This window comes from Falco rusticolus, chromosome 3 (genome assembly GCF_015220075.1).
Source record: "Falco rusticolus isolate bFalRus1 chromosome 3, bFalRus1.pri, whole genome shotgun sequence".
Taxonomy (NCBI): domain Eukaryota; kingdom Metazoa; phylum Chordata; class Aves; order Falconiformes; family Falconidae; genus Falco; species Falco rusticolus.
Window position 1 is genome coordinate 92,679,482 of NC_051189.1, and position 17,721 is coordinate 92,697,202.

The 17,721-nt window shown below is 39.1% G+C and overlaps 1 protein-coding gene across 7 annotated transcripts in view; it reads right to left on the reverse strand.

The window, feature by feature from the left end:
* LYRM4 (LYR motif containing 4) overlaps positions 1 to 17,721 on the reverse strand; it is a 92,093-nt gene that overhangs the window by 46,787 nt on the left and 27,585 nt on the right. For 2 of the 7 annotated variants that reach the window (XR_005103395.1, XM_037381751.1), the window contains exon 4: positions 1,637 to 1,716. The exons of the other annotated variants lie outside the window; for them this stretch is intronic. Coding sequence is in view for 1 of the 2 variants with exons in the window: in XM_037381751.1 (XP_037237648.1) it covers positions 1,666 to 1,716 (51 nt within the window). In the remaining variant the exon portion in view is untranslated. The remainder of the gene's footprint in view (positions 1 to 1,636; positions 1,717 to 17,721) is intronic. 7 annotated transcript variants of the gene reach the window in all.

A 17,721-nucleotide genomic window follows, 5' to 3' on the forward strand; every position in this document is an offset into this window, starting at 1 on the left:
AGCCAATCATTTATTCTTTCCTTCGAATGAAACAGAAGGTGTTCCTGCCACTTTTTGTTACTCTTTCATAGGTGTTTCTGCTACTCCCCATACCATTTCTACATTCCTTCAAAACAGAGCCACTAATTTTTCCCAAATGTTTTTCTTAAATGAGATTTCTCTGTTGATAAATAAAGATACATCCAATATACACACCACGTTCTAAATCTATCTAAACCACATTCAGGGGCAGGAACATGGGTAAGAAAGTTAGAGGAATTTCATAGCCAGATGCAGAAAACTACTGTTGATAGCCAAAATAGTTGTTTCTAAAACTACAGAAAATTTACTGCAGCTTTAGAAGACTGTTTAGGTGTTAAGTCAGGCTCATATATTAAGAATACACACACCCCCCCCTTGGATTTAGAGAATGCACCAGGCCTGCAAGTACCTTGACACAGCATGATAAGTAAAATTAATGAAAAAGTGATTTATAAAGGACAAAAATAAATCCCTAACAAGAGCAAACAAGCCCCCAAAGCCCTACCAAATTCCAGAAGGCTGAACTGCAGTGTGCTATCAATAGATTTACACATCAAATACTGTTTAAAAAAATTAAAATCACTTACCATTTACATACACACAATACAATGAGATTTACTGAAATACTGATACATAAAACAACAGTAAGAGCTCTAAGATCCTCTTAGTGCAATGAAAGCTGAATTGGTGGGAAAAAGTAGATTCAATTTTCTATAGAGGTGTAACATACTTGTGCTCAATAATCGGGCTAGACAGATAGCTAATGCCCAAATCTACAGCATCCTTTGATAAAGCGTAAAGAAACCTCAGGTACAGAACATTGTATGGAGGCAAAATTCAGCCATCTTCTGACTGAGGTCAACTGAAAACTAGCTTTACACATGAGATCAATAAGAAAATGAGTAACATTCCTAGCCTGATACTATCTGTGCAGGGGTAAGATACTGTTGATTCTTCCAAACCAACAGTATGGTTTACAATGCTTTAATTTCCTTCTTATTCCCAATATATCCAATTCAAATAGAACAGACCTCTATTATGTAAAACTGGGTAAAAACCTTGGGTTTTGGGGTAGACTACAGCAATATGTTTTCCTCTGATGTTATACAGTACTCCAGTTTTATGTTTCTCGACATTTGCATGAAGTCAAGTTTTACAAAGACTATGTGCCAATGAAATAACAAAGGCTGAAATTTAGGTTCACATTCAATTCTACACAAATTCCCAACAGAACTAAGAATACAATATTACACAGTATTACACAAACAGAAAACTCTTACTGTGTCTCTGTAATGTCTGGCCAAAATCTTTCCACATTTGGTGCTTTTCAGCAATAATCAGGGAATTCATTAGCAATGCTCACAAGCTTTAGAATTATTTGTTAGGTGTCTATTGCTTATTAGGGTTTCAATCCCCAGAAACTTAAAGGAAGCAGAACTCAAAACTGAGGAAGGACAAAGTAAACATGAGTTTGTTCACAGATTACACAGGAAGTAAACCAAACTCTTTGTTCTCAAGGGCCCTAAATTTATGAACTTTAAATCCAAACTATTTAAGTGCTCTAAAGCAAAGTTGAAAAGGTAAAAGACATTTCCTAGAAGAAAAATGTACTTACAGCACTCAACACCAAAAAGCATCTTCATACTAAGCGACCCTTAAACCATCTTCGTCGCATATATGCAACTGAAGAATTACCTGTTTTAGAAAGGTAGAATCCAAAACAACAGGTAAAGACAAAAAGGATAAATGATGTTCTACACTGCTGAAGTTTGTGGCAGACACAGAATTAAAAGGTGATTTTTCTAAACTTCTGTTCCTTGAAACTAAACACTGGATTATCTCAAAGCCTTTGCAAGTTTCTTAGATATCAAAACCCAAACATGCATAAATACACACCACTTTTCCACTCAGCTATAGGGCAAAGGCATTACATTATTTTACTCTTGCAAAGTTTTATTAATACCACTTAAATGTTTTCTTTCATCTCAGGAGAGACCTTCTTCCCAGTATCATGTGTTTCACATTTGTTTTTTATCTATGACATTGCTCTCCATGCATCCTCTCTCTGACGGCTACCATTTAGTATAGGTTACTGCAGAAACACCTGTAACTAATCTATAGTTGTGTTATAGAGGCATGGTCCTTACACATGGGTTTCAATATTTCAAAGGAAAAGTTTTGGGCAGATATGGCTTCATATTTCAGGAATTTCAGCCCTGCCTCTTACATAAACCTTCTTTTGACCACAAGCTGCTCTTCTACTTTTTATTTTCTTCTCTTTTAAAACTTGGATTGAAGGATAATAAGGTTTAAGATTAAGGTTTAAAATAATTTGGAGGTGGATAAGCACATACATGGAACACCCAAAAGAAAGGACAGTACAGCACAGTACCTAAATAAGAACAGACTACCCAAAGCCATTTAAGATATGAGCAGAATTGCAAGAGCAGCTCCAGTGGAGGTAAAACCTCTTTGTGCAGTCTTCACAATCAGCATCCAGCGCGCAAAAAACATGTGAAATGTTTACAGCTTTGTTTGCTTTTTACCTTCCGATTGATCCTGGGATTAACAATCACTCCATGAAACCAAAGGTAAAAAAGTCCAGTGGAAGATATGATGCAGGACTTGACATTCATCCCTTATCTGGCCAAAAGCCTAGCATTTCCAAATCAGAAATATCTGCAATTGATTCTTTCAATATAGGACTATTTCCAGAACAGATACTGCTTAAATGGCTCTTGATAACATAGAATTTACATTGTCCCCCTCAATGTGACTTCTACCAACTGCCTGGTTATCTAATACTACCAAAAGAAAACAGATAGAAATCTGAAATGCCCCCATTATTACTCTGAAGAAATGGCACTGAAAGCTTCTTTCTGTCAGATCAGGAGATCAAGCTCTCAGTTCTTCCAAAAATTTTAGATGGGATTGGCAAATATTTAATGTTTTTTTACTACAAAAGCAGCTGTTCAACACCATTCTTAACATTCTTAACAACACAGAGAGTAGTGTCAAGCAAAACATTTACAAGTAAGTTTAACAATACCACAGGTTAAAATATCAGGTTGAAACACCAAGTCTTTTTAATCCCATATTCAAATCTACTCAACTCTTACTTTCTGTGCAAGGAAAAAGAGATGAAACTTTCTATTATTTACCACAGTGAGGGACAGTCTGCCTAGAAATTAAAAAACTTAATGCTAAATTTCTGTCTCCATATTCCAAAAAGCCCAGATGTTAACTTCAGTGAGTTTGCCTAACTATTGCATCCATATCCTCCATTGGGCTATCTCATATCCCACGTTGTGTAGTTTGACATGTGGTTGTAACAGCTAGGGTAGAATTGTTATGTGGAATTGAACATTTTTGCAAGAGTGGCAGGGTTTCAAAATGTTGTATCTAGGCTAGTAAGTGTTAAATACCATTTGACGGATCTGAAAACAGACTGATTCACATGTACTATTACAATTCATACAGCACTTCAGAAGCTTCAGGCTACTAGCAATTCATACACAAAAACTTCCAAGAATTGGCAAGAATGCTAGGTTTTACTTTTGCTGTTTTACCAAAACCCTTGAAAGAAACTTATCACTACTTCAAAGCTGAGATCTACAGGAGAACTAAGGGAAAAGTCATCTCAAACACCAGAACTTTTCTCTAAATAACTCATGTCAGATTATTAGTTTAGTTGAAAAAAAGTCACAATAACCAAAGGGCTATCTGATTATTTATCCCATGTTCTACGGTTAATGCACAAGCAAAGCATTATAAATCAAACCTGGATTTTGGAAAACTTCACATCTCTACAACTGAAAGTCAAGTTTGGAAAGCAAATTCCAGATCCTACCATCGTGTGATGTACATTCTGATCTTTTCAAAGCACAGCCTAACTATTAATTATAGTAGGAACTCTCACACACAAATGTTTCATTATTTAATTTACAAAGCAATCTGATCATGTCTCACAATGACTCAGAGCAACATTAACCTATGTCAGAAACTGCAAGCTCAAACCACAGCAGGCTTCGGAATCAAGCTTTTTGAAGTGTTTCAGGTCAGTAACATCATTTTATCTCAGGACCATTCTGCTTCAAAGCAGCTGCATTGCATCTCTGATATCAGAAATTAGTTCCCTCTGGCAGCAGCAGGAAATATAAATTAAAATCCGTATGTCATAAGTAAAAAGCAATGAGCAGTTATTGATCAGGAGTGACCTCCTTCCACATGCTTGCATGTTGGATGGGAGAAACTCCACACAGTGCAAAAGTCATGGTTTTTATCACTGAAGTTCATTAGGTGTGCTGGCATCGCTGTATACATCCCACCAGCACCATATGATGCATGGCTCAGAGTAGACATATCGAGAGTAATTAAAAAGAAAAAAAGAAATTATGAGAAATATTAAAGTGGGTGAAATGTTATGACTGAAGATCATCATCTGTTGTTTTTAATTACTGAAGCAGAATTAGCACAGGTATGCAAGCAATCCCATGCAATGTCAAAACTGCCTGCATGCTGTAGGGTAGCCCTGATGGAATTCTGCTTGCCATGGAGGTTGAAGGTGGGCAGAATACAGCTGCATGCATTTCAGAACTGGCATTGCCTTTGTAAAACATCTTTTGCTGCTCCTCCTTTCCAGTCAATTGCAGGTGGGCGAGAGGACATATTCCACTGTACATATGTTAACTGAGTATGCAAATAAGCAGCTGAATATCCATGCCAGTAATTTTCTTCTGTACAGAGACTGGGTTCTTTGTCCGCAATGAATGCCATGGAAAATTGTCAATGTCTGCATGTGGCTGGAGACAGACAAAAAATACCCCATGCATGACACTTCAGAAATACAGGGCCCCAGAGAAAGACAGAGAAGCGTCAAGGGGAAGATAATGGACCAGGAGGGTGAAGAAGATGGGTAAATGTGAAGTCAGTCAGGGTGTGGGAAGCCAGATGGGAATACCAAGCAGAAGCACTCAGCTATAGACAGGTTGGTCCTTTGAAACTGCAAAGGCATGAGCTACCAATTGTGCTGAGGTAGGGGAACATGAATTAATACTTTGTGTACACAACCAAAAAATCCTGTCTAGCACCACACCTAAAAGACTGGTCCATAGTCACCCCAAAATACCGATCATGTGATCCAGTTACAATGTTTTAAACTACCTCTTCATCTGTTAAGAAGGACCAGCCATGATGTACACAGCTCCTGACATGCCACCACTACAAACAGAAACTTGGTATTTTGGACAGCAGGTCCCATTGGAAAAAGGAGGAAACTGCATCTAGAAATTTAGTGTACAGCTAGTGCAACTCACACAGAGTTGATGGTGAAGCTGCACTGGGTCTCTCATAGTCACATAGAATTATACGGACAACCACGATCACAGCACTCTGCATTTGCATTTATTTACTGTACTGAACTACTTCCAGTACAGTAGTAACAGATCTACCAGTAGCACGCTAAGCATAAATTCGCATTCATACAAGAAACATCACAGTAACAATGCTGTTCTGAAAGTCATGCTACAAAAAAAAGATGTGGTATCAACCTAAAAGTACAGGACTTCGTACATACGCCTCACTGTGATGAGCTGCAATTTGTCATTTTTTCGTGAAACATAGGACAGTGGGTATTTAGCATCTCTCCCCATGTGCCCAAGAAAACCCTTTAGCTGTACATCTATTCTATAACCCTAAAAGCACTAATCCAAAATGAACTAACCATTGCTTGTTTAGAGGCTGAATCTAATGCATAAACATTGGATGAGAATTAAGGAAGGGAAATAAAGCCCCCAGTAATTCTGCAATTAAGACAGGCTATGCTTTTATTCCTTTTGTTGAAGAGACTCAGGAAAGCATTACTGTAAAAACATGTTAAAATGAGAAGCAAATGGCATTTAAAACAGCTTCACTTCCTACTTGGGGTAGACCTGAGAGCAAGGGGAGCAAATGTGTAGGAAGCAGAGTGCTTGAAGAAAGAAATAAAAGCACAGTAGCCGGCACTTCTCTGCAATAATATTATCAGCCTGCTGAGAGCAATTACAATAGCACAGACAGCACTTGCTTTATTGTGACCTTATTGAATTAAATCTGAGGAAAAAACCTCTGAGATTCAGCAGGGAATTTATTAGAAAATTTTAATGCCAACTTAAATTTGATCCAAAGGCCTCAGTATTAAAGGTCATATCCATTACTATATGGTGAGAAACCCTGGATCTCTCTGTTCTTATGTTCCACCCTTTCTCAGTTTTGTTTTCTTTTGTAAGAGTAGGTCAGACTCTCCTTCTCTCAGCTTTGCAGCACTCTGTATTACAGGTACAAGACTGCTATTTATATTTTAAAAAGCCTTAGCCAGCAAGTCAAATAAAGAACTTCACTCTAAATGAAAAGTTGAAAATGAAAACGAAAGTCAAGCAGCACTGATGAAACCAGTGTGTTATACAGCCAGATTTTACCACCTTACATGGATATACAAAACACATAACCTGATCTTCACTGAATTACCTGCCACTACTTCCAGAGCAAATGTCATCATGACAGAGGAGTTAGGTATGAACTTACTACTGACTTGCACAGAATGGTAAAAGCTGTGTGGCGTTTTTTAAAAAACAAATTCTTAACCCTCGAACACTAAGCTTTGAAAGTGTAAGTACCATCACTGAAGTCCGATCAGCTGAGCTTCAATGGCTCCTGGTTTGTATGCTAGCAAGCACAACAGTGCAGCGATTACTGGGCAATTCTTCAAAACCCATCATTCCCCTACCCAGAACTTTCAGCTTTACAACATAAGATGCATATACCAAGCACCTGTGAAAAATATAAAGCGCACTGTGTAGCTCAAGAATAACTCCCCGAAGGAAGTGTGGCCCACAGACTGGCAGGATAGTTGCATAAAGTTACTCTTCTTTTAGCTGAAGATTTAGGAAAGAGAAACACATATGGCCTGAGCTTTACCAAAAGACCACAAGCTCTACTTTAACACTGTACTGATTTTTTTCAAATATGAAACTGTATTAGAGGGAAAAAGCTCATGTTACTGAGTGCTTATGTAATATTGCAGCTTACATTCTAGTGACTTCCAGAGTACCTTGAGCTCTTAAACACTCGTATTAGTCAGCAGAAATGTGTGAGCACAAGTCCAGATCCCTGCTATCAATCTGCGAAGGTATACTCTGAAGGAAACAGCCATCCTCTCTTTTCAACCTAAAAGGAACATATATTCTGGATATTCTTTACACTCCTTACTTTCTCAGTAGCCTCAGTATTCCCCCAATGTAAGCTGTCTGAGCTAAGAAGGTTAAAAAAGTTTCCTGTAACCAGGCTCACTTAGGTTTCAAAATATATCCTACTTGATGACCTGGTAGCAGCAATTTCAGCCTTCCTCAAAAGTACTGGAAAACCTTGAACGAGTTTAACCTACTGTTCCAGCTATGGTGGCATTAAAGTATCTTTTTGGGGGACAGTGCATGAAAATAACCTTTTCTGAACTTGATTCAGACAAGATTTTACACATTTCATGCTAACAGCCTGTATTGGGTTTGGGTTTGCATGGCAAGGTTTTGGTAGCAGGGGGGCTACAGGGATGGGTTCTGTGAGAAGGTGCCAGAAGCTTCCCCCATGCCTGACAGAGCCCATGCCAGCCAGCTCCGAGATGGACCCGCTGCTGGCCAAGGCTGAGCCCATCAGTGACAGTGGCAGCGGCTCTGGGGTGACATATTTAAGAAGGGGAGAAAGAAAACTGCCACTGCAGCCGGAGAGAGGAGTGAGACTGGGAGAGCGATCGCCCTGCAGCCCCCCAGGCCAGGGCAGGAGGAGGCAGGGGGGCTCCAGGCGCTGGAGCAGAGGTTCCTCGGCAGCCCGCGGTGAAGCCCCCGGCCGGGCAGGCTGTGCCCCCAGCCCGGGGAGCCCCCGGGGGAGCAGATCCCCCCCCGCAGCCCGTGGGAACCCCACGCCGGGGCAGGGGCAGGGGGTGAGGAGCCCCCCGAGGGGCAGGAGCAGCAGGGACAGCTGTGATGGACTGACCGCAGCCCCCATGCCCCGTCCCCTGCGCCGCTGGCGGGGAGGGGGGACAGAAATCGGGAATAAAGTTAAGTTCAGGAAGAAGCAAGGGGTGGGGGGAAGGTGTTTTTAAGTATTTATTTTTATTTCTCATTACTCTACTCTGATGTGATTGGTAATAAACTAATTTCCCCGAGCAGAGTCTGCTTTGCCCGTGACAGTAACTGCAGAGGGATCTCCCTGTCGTTATCCCGACCCACGAGCCTTTGGTTACATTTTCTCTCCCCCGTGCAGCTGGGGAGGGCAGTGACAGAGCGGCTCCGGTGGGCACCTGGCATCCAGCCAGCGTCATCCCACCACACAGCCAAACTAAATTTATTTTCATGTACCTCAGGTATCTTAGCAGGTTTGAAACCAAAAGGGCAAATACAATTTGAATGCCACTGAAAGGTCACCACTTCTTAAAGACTCGTGCTCATACATTCATATGCTGACCCAAGCTCAGCCTCCAAGACATGGATGCAGACAACCAGTAACTCAGAACCTGTGCAGCAGTGTCTGGGCTGACAATCTGTATCAGCAGCACCCCGGGATGCCAGCTTTTGAAACGGAATATAACTTATTCACACAAGCACCCTACTGCAAAGCCCTCTACACGCAACATGAACGTACTTCATCTGCCATGCTAAATAAAGCGTTGATGGTTTTTTCTTCAGAATTGCTTCGGAACCTTTCACAAAGAGATTGATTACACATCCTTGCTTTAATGCAATTTGATTTGGTAACCACTGTAATTTTGTTTGTTAGATAGCTGTGTCTTATCAGTCCTCTCTCATTCAAAGAAAGGGAGAGGCTTAATTTATTACTTTTCACATTTACAAGAAGTCAACAAAATGGCTGCTAGACTAAAACGGAAACATCTAATACTTTGTCTTTTCATATAAAACTAGCCTTGATGTTAGAGAACAGACATTTGTACACTGACAACAAAATCTCTGGGCCTGATATATATATTTTTAGGACCTGGGCAACACATGATTTCTTCAGTTAGTAAGAGGAGGACAGGAATTACAGAAATTTCAGTCATGACACTGGGTAGGACAGTGTCAGGCTTCATATTACTGTTTAACTCACCTGTTTGCCAGCTGCCTCTCATACAAGATCAAAGAAGTGAAGGAAAAACTATCAATGTATTAACAATAGTTTTCAACTAACAGTATCGTACTTGAAATACATAGAAATACAGTATTTTAGAGTACTAAGCCAGAGTACGATGTGAGGATGGATCCAGGATGGAGAAGAAGAAAGGCAAGAGTAATGGGATGCAGACACATCTGATCTTGAATAGTTCAAATGACAGGGAACTTTGCTACCTGCATCAAGATTTGGAAGTTTAAATCAGTCTTTTTGCTTCCTAGGACTGAGATCCTGGTGACTTTTTTACTCACCTCTTGATAAAGGGGGTTTGTTAACATGAGGTATACAAATATTCTTTTCCTACTGTTTCAACTGATTAGAGGTTAGTCATATTTATTCTCCAGCTCTTCCAACTCCTCACTTGTTATTCTTTCCTAAAATAAGCATTTGTTTTTCTAAACTCATTTTCAAATTAAGCAAATGGTGTAACTCTAACTCCATGTAAAATGTATTTAATTCTACAACATTTCAGATAACTAGTCAACAGTTCCTTCTGCAAGTAGCATTGTAAAATTAGGCCCTACACAGTATGATATTAAAATAATTAATTTAATATCATATTTAACAACGTTACTGACTTTTTTTTTGAATTTTTGTATGTATATGTATGTTTACTTGAAAAAACGCAGTTCACCTTTAGGATCTGAATCAAAAAGGCAAGTAAAATTGCAAAAACCACAGAGCGCTGCTTCCCTACTTCTTTCTTTTCCTATCCGGGTTTTCACACTGGCTCTCACTTAACTGGAAAATAACAGCATTAAGTCTTTCTTCACTGCTCATTAGGCAGGGGTTTTAATTTTTATATTGTCTTCAGTGTGGCCCATAAAACATGGTAAGACTGTCAAACAATGTGGTCAGCATCCTGCCAGCCTTCTAAGCAGATATTCTTCTCCAGTCTACTGCTACTTGGATCTAAAGGGGAGAAAAGCAGAGAGTGAGGCAGATGATAAAGGGATACCTACAGAGACAGCCAGTGCTGTAAGACTTGGAACACCATGCTTTAATTCCTGCTGTAAGCATATTTTGGGGATCTGGGCAAACAATTTAGTTCCCTATGTGCCAAAGTCTTTAAATATATGCTTGAATTTAAACAGAAGTAGCCTCCTTCATTTCCATCTCTGTATCTTAAGGACGGGCATGTTGTGAAATGCCTAGTTAAAATCAGGGTTCCTTCATTTCCCAGACCTCACTACTACCTCTGTGAAGGAGCAGTGGTACTAGTAATTCTCTCTGCCCTCTGCCTTGCTTGTAAAGCTGAGGGGAAAGAGGCCCAGCCATGACAAGTCCCTTGGGATGGCACAACCAATGTACATATACTGTCATACTCACAAAATTATTAGTGATAAAACCAGCACTTTGAAAAGACTTACGTCCTTTTTTAACCCATAAACCATACCATACATATGGTAAAGGTATTTTACTGTCAATGGGTTAGTTCTTCAGTATTCTACAGCACAACTTTGCATACCAATTTTTTCTCCTCTTCCTCCATGAGCATATGCACAAATCATTTAAAAGCAATTTACAACCCATCAAACTACTTAAGGAGACTCTTAAAAGTCTAATGTATGAAGTTAACCATTGGCATGATTTATTATTGAAGTTCCACTGTTATAACTTGACAATTAAGAAATATTGATAAATGTAAACACATTATTGATGTCAATTAAAAAACACAAGATTGATTAACCTCCCAGAGGTATACTGGCACAAGCAGTTAAGAAAGTAATCACCCCCCATAAGTATTCACTACTGACAAATGTGCATAGAAATTAGACTTCTGTGAGACAAAAAGTACTCTCAATAAAAATTAAGATCACTTGAACATATAACCAAAGCATTGAGTCAACAACAAAACCAACAGAATTACAAACAATATCTGTATTAATGTGAAAGGCTAGGTGATTAGGTAACATAACACTCTCATTAACCATATACTCAGATCAAAACAGGGTAAAAATTACCAAAGCAACTGCTCAGCAAGTGAGCCATGCTCACAGGAGAAAGACTATGAACGTATTATTTAGCCACTACACTGCAATATTCAGAACTGCCCTGGCGAGGGACAAGACCTTGTTTACAGGATAAACAGCCGATCTTTATTTCAAAGTATGTATTTAGGTACATTCTACAGTTGATCAAATTATAAAGGTGAACTCAAAACTCTGCTTAGTAATGGTTCACTTCCTACAAAGCACACAGCCTAGGAAGGACATTCAGGCAGCCTATACCTCGAAGGGGGAAAGCATACATCTGACATACCCCAGAGAGAACAACAACAGGAATCGGTCAATTTGTGATTTAAATGTGACTGGAAGAGTTTGGGCTCCTTTTTTCCTTCTTCTTTTTACTTGCTTTCAGAATTAATGTACTGGCATAATGCCTGTCACCAAGATGAAGGGCACTGCAGCTATAGCTTTTAATGGCCAAAAAAAACCAGGCTCACCTCAGAAAGCACAGAGCTAAAGACAGCAGCAATGCACCAGTACCAAGGAGACTGCGTAAACACTAATTAAACTTCTCACTACATTCTTGTCTAGAAAACAGTTTTCCCTGCTTAAACTTCCAAGGGCTGGATCAGACATGCTGATATTGGAGTCTAGCAACTTTCTTTCCTAAAGTCTGGCCTTTCATCACAACTTCATGGATCAAACATTTCCCTCAAATACAAGCAGCTTACTAGAGACACTAGAGAGAATCAAAATTACTGCAAAAGATATAATTGAAACATAACATGTTGATGATAAAAGCTTCTTTGTTAGAAAGAGCTTTAAGTGAAGGCCATATATGTTTAGGTTTATTGTCAAAGTAAAACTAGATCACTGTGAGTTTACTTGGCTGAAAATTCAGTCAAACAGTATTAGTGACAGTGACATGTCTGGTGCTATGCTAAACCGCAGGGGTATTCAATGGACCCGCAGAGTGGACCCCCAGAAGACTACAATAGATGCAGACACACCAGACAGAGAACCTTGAAGAAGGCTTCTTTTTTTCTCTCTCTCTTTTTTTTTTTTTTCAGTAACTTTTTCCCCAGATTTTTATTAAATGACAGTTAACATTTGGTGGGGCTTATAAACATTTAATTTTGACAAGCAATTTTAAAATAAGAAAACAACTGGCACCTCTGCAACCAGAATAATGGAAGTTTTAGTGACTGAACCAACAGAAGAAGAATGATGATAGTAAGACGGGGAAATAAAAAGCACTCGTGAAGCCAGATTCTTGGAGCAAACAGGACAAATAGAGCTCTTTGCAGGCTGGCCTTATGCTGAGAATGAAGACGAGAATAAATTCTTTAGACTTGACAAACTATCTGTGGCAGAAACAAAAAAAGGAATCTAATTTAGAGTAGCAGGGGAAGATTTTACATACTGTGTTTTCACTGTGCTGAGAGGAGAAGCATGGCCACCTGAAAGGGCAGAAAAGAATGCAAGTAGCTTGAAGAGGAGCTAAAACGCTCCGTCTTCCCTTCCTTAGCTGTAAAGGAGAAAACTCACTAATACGCAGAGAGACTGATGACTGAGCATGGGGGAAGAAAATGTCATTAAAAAACCCAACACTGTGCCACAGCTACAAGACTAGGTGACTTAGTGAGGGCATCAACACCAACACTGTCATCCTGAATTACAGACTGCAGTTCAAGGGCAGCAGAACACAGTCCTGGGAATCTGAGGCACCAGACAAAGCGCCAAAGCTCCTCCTGGAGGGAAGTGTGCCTGCTCAGCTGCAGTGCCATGGAACCTGACACTGTGTCCTTTCAAAAAGCAGTACAAAACCAACGAAGCAAATGAAGGCAAAATAAAACAAAACCAGATTAAAAAAACACCATCAAACTGCAGGAGATCAAAACAGAAGTCACTGTTGTAATTTGTCTCTCTTACTTTTTTCAAAAGTCCTCAAAACAGCAATCCCTTTCATTTCTTCAAGGTCTAGCTGTACTTAAAACTGGTTTACTCCATGATACCACCACTGAAAAGGGATGCTCAGGAGAGATCTATGTTCTGATGTGAACATAAGTCACAATATATATGCAAGCCTTTATAAGGTTATATATTTCATAAATAACACACAAAACTGCCATACTTCTCTTTTTCCTATTGCATAAAGAAAAAGATCCTCTACAAATGTTCTGCTCTGCAGCAGACATCACACAGCAAGAAAGACAAAGTTGCTCAAAGGTTAATATACTTTAATGGTTAGAAACTCAGTCTTCAAACCCTCCCTCAACTGGAACCTGTACAAACCAGATCAGGCATCAACTCAACACAGTGAGATTAGAAACATGGCAGAAGTCCTTTAAGCCATGATCAAAAGTACCAGCACTTATTTGTACCTTCCCTCTCTTGGCAACATTTTATATTTATACTAGGACACACACACACTTGCTGTTACGCACCTCAGCTGGAAGAGGATCCCTTTGAAGTTTTGTTGCAACAGCCACCCTTAAGAACCATATTCATTCACACATCCATCACCACACTGGGCAAGTGGCCCTTGAGACACCAAACACAGGAAAGGAGAAAGCATGAAGAGGGGGGTGCAGATGAACACATCTCCCTGAAAACGTGAGCTTCCCTTGTTTCTGGAGCTTTCTTCAGCACAGACCAGTTCAGTCAGTGCTGCTAACTGTTTTAAGAAGTTACCGAGCAGCCAGGCTGACGAAACTTACTCTTTTCCATGTGGAAGTTTACACCCAGCATTTACTTCATGAGATACAGCATCCTGCCATGCCAAATTGCTCAGTATAGCGTAAGTCCTTTCCCTGTCCTTCAGACAGCCCTACTCTGTGCACAGCATCAGATGCTCAGAGCTCTGGATGCGTTATATAACTACTTACTACTTATGATAAGGCCCCAACCTCACCAGATTAGCCACTAAATACATGTAACAAAAATAATGACACCTCTTTATGACAGATAATTAAAGTATTTTAAAAGCAGCTGCCAACACTCATCAGCATTTTTTTTTTTTTTTTTTTAGGAAAGGTTACTGCATACATCAAATGTTTTACACTAAGGCTCTTAGATCAGAGAGACAAAGCCTCATTCCACATCTGAATTGCCTTTGCTTGTAGCCTAAAGGTTACTTTCAATGCAGGGTCTACTTTGGTATTTAATACTGCAGGCAAAACCTGCCACTTGTAATTTAATCAGCAGGGCAAACAGCAGCAAATCCCGTCTGAAAATACAATCTTGCTCTCCATCAGGAGAGTTAAATGAAAACCTAAGGAGTAACACCGCTCTGGAGACTCACACAGGGGTAACCTGGAGAGACGTGCCAGCTGAAGACAGGTAAAATGTCCATTATACTTACTGTGGACTCAGATGCTAGAAATGAAGCTGACATGACAGCTCTGGGCTTTTGGCATCTGTTACAATACATGCCAAGATGAAAAACCTACTTGAAAAGGCTGGCCGAAGTGGACCTCACTGCTAACATGCCCTGCAACGGGACAAGTTCCAATTCACCTGGTATCTGTTCAAATTTACCAAACCTTTTTCAAAGTCACTCCTATTACATTTTTTTTTCTTTTTTCTGACTACCAGTATTGGAACAGGCTAGCAATAAGAGAAATGCAAGAGGCTCATGCCAACCATTTGCTAAATCCCAGATACCATTGCAGCTATTTAGAAGCATATAGATGCTTGATTGCCTTGAGAAATTGATATGATGCAGTGACTTTTTAAAACTGTTTTAATAGGATATTTGCCCATTGCTTGATTATGCCATATACTTCCTGCTCTTTCTGTGAACGAGGCATCTGAAAACTCTTTCCTGTGCCTTTACTTGCTTTAACAAACTAAATAGCTCTAGTGGTAAGAGTAGTTCTCTCCGAGTATAACATTGTTTTAATCCGGTAGGAACAGTAGGTGCAGCTGTAATAAACAGAAATATATGACACTAGTGAAAAAGCAGCAAACCTGCAAGGACAATCCTGTTACGTAAGAGCTGTAAGTCTATAAACTTTTGCAGAAAAAATACATTTTTGTAGAAAAATGCCATTGTGAAGCTGGAAAAAAAAATTAAATATAATTCAAGAAGCTTTTCAAGAGAAGCAGTAAATTAATCTGTGATTTTAAAATTTCCTTGCAGTGACAAACTTGGTAAGAGGAAACCATATTAGAGCTCCAGCATAACTGGCTGCCAGCAGGACAATGTGACTTGCCAATATCATATACGTTCCTGAACAGCAGTGTGCGTGCTGCACACTGTACCGAGTGCTTGAAGAGCTTTTCCAGCTATTCTTTCCTCTTGGCTTCAAAAGTGTTGCTAACATAATCAAATACATTACACAGTATTTTGCAACTTTCTTATGTATTCATAAAAATTAAGACAGAATATGACCTGTAACCCAAGACTAAAACTACTAGTAAGAATTTTCATAACGAACCTTCTCCTGCTAAGGGCATCCAGCCCCCCAGTGCTTTGCAGCATAAACACAGGGAACTTCAGACACACAGAACGTTTCCTGAAGGTTGACAAGTTCCTTGAGACAGTCAATTCCAATGTCATTCACAACTGTGTAAACTGGTACAAGTCCCCTGAATGCTCAACAATATGCTTTCAGTCCAGAAATACATACACTTTGGCATTTACTAAGTTACCTGCTCTTGCTGCAAATCAATCTTACTTTTACTAGTACTAGATTACAGAAGTGAACTATGAAAAACAATGGAGTATTTGCTGTTAAAGCCACAAACAATGACCAATAAAATCCAGAGCAGGCGCAGTAACCTAAGGTACTTCTGTCAGTTTTTAGAGCAACTATAATTGAAATTGCTTGTCTTGCTAATATTTATTAAATGTCTTTTAATGTTTATACTATTTTGATTAACAGAAATATGCTTCTTTATGCTGTGGCTATATTATTACCAATTCATATTATGATGAGTGCTGTATTAGTACATTCATTCAGTATAATCTCCACGTCTATTCAACTGTTACCTGAATCTGATATTGCTAAGAGGAGATACTGTTAATGAACCCTCAAGAAGGCACAGTACTTGGATACACACAGCTGCCCTGACAACTGGGCTTGCTAAAAACCAAAAAAATTCAGAGCTGTTCAACTGTTCTTATTTTATACAAATTTCAAAACAAGACCACACTAATTATTTTTACTAGAAATGGCAAATACGGAGAAACACAAGAATATGAAACTGAAATTTCACATTAAGCATGATACAGATTTTTATCAAGGCGTGGTCACAAAGCATTTCATTAAAAGAAACAGAACTAACATTACTATAATCAATCATTATTGCAAGGATCAGAATGTACTTACAACATGCTGCAAACATGAAAATTGCTGCAAATAGTATTTATCATTATCAGTGGAACCTTTTTAATAGAGTTTTCATACTTCAAAAATCACATTCCTTCATTCTTCTATCTGAAGGGAGCAGTAAGATATATGGAGACTGAGGAAGAATAACTCAAACTCCAATGAAAAAGAAAAGTTCATCTCTTCCCTGAGAAAATGCTGATGACTATCCAGCTGTAAAGGAAGCAGATCCACACACAGCACACATGGTGCATCTTTTGTCTCATTGCTAAAAGTTTCTGGAAACCATGATTCTCATCAGTTTGGATTATTTAAAGGGACAAATAAAGGCTGCAAAATATCAAAACTGTTTTACCGAAGCATACTGTAGTTGTGTGATGTCAAATTACTACTGATAACAAAGCCTTCAGAGCTGCCAGTAAACCCAAAGTAATCCTTAGTGCGACAAAAAGATGACTGGTAGTTTCCAGCCACAATCTAAAGCTGAGCAGAAAGTACTGTGGAGGAATACATAAGAATGAGATGTCCTATAAATTAAAACATGGATTTCAGTAGAGCACACAGGTCTTAATATAGCTTTTGAATTTCACTTTTATATTTTCAGTTCAATACTTGAGAGACAGCATGACACAAAGAAAACTAGCGAATACTTCAAAACACTAAGTATTCTCCTAATTTCAGAGTGGCTTCTATAAATCTTGAATCTCAGCAACAGCAGTAACATTACAGGGCAAATTCTCTTACCACTAACATATTCCAATAGCAATGGAAACTCACAAATGAAGTCATATTAGCATAGCTGGGGAACAGCTGTTACAATAATCCTCAAAGGACCTCAAGACAGCCTCAAAATTTTTTAAGACTTTCTATTTCAAACTTACTTGTGACAATGCATTTCTCACAATGTCCTTTGCAGGGAAGACACCACAAATTGTACTGTTTACATAGTAAACACACAAAAAATATCTTCACAGCGTTGAGAAAGGAATCAGTTGTTCCTTCCTTTAGCCAGACTATTTTTAAATCGAAACCAATAACAAGCAGAGGACAACTAAGGCAGAGATTAATGTTCCTCCATGCTTTTCAGCTTTATAAAGCTACTTTTATAACATTCAAGCAAATTGTACAGTGACTGACATGAACAAAATGACAGTAATCTGTCACTATTTCACATTTCCCACTAGGCTGATTCAAATAGTTATTTATGAACCTTACACTTC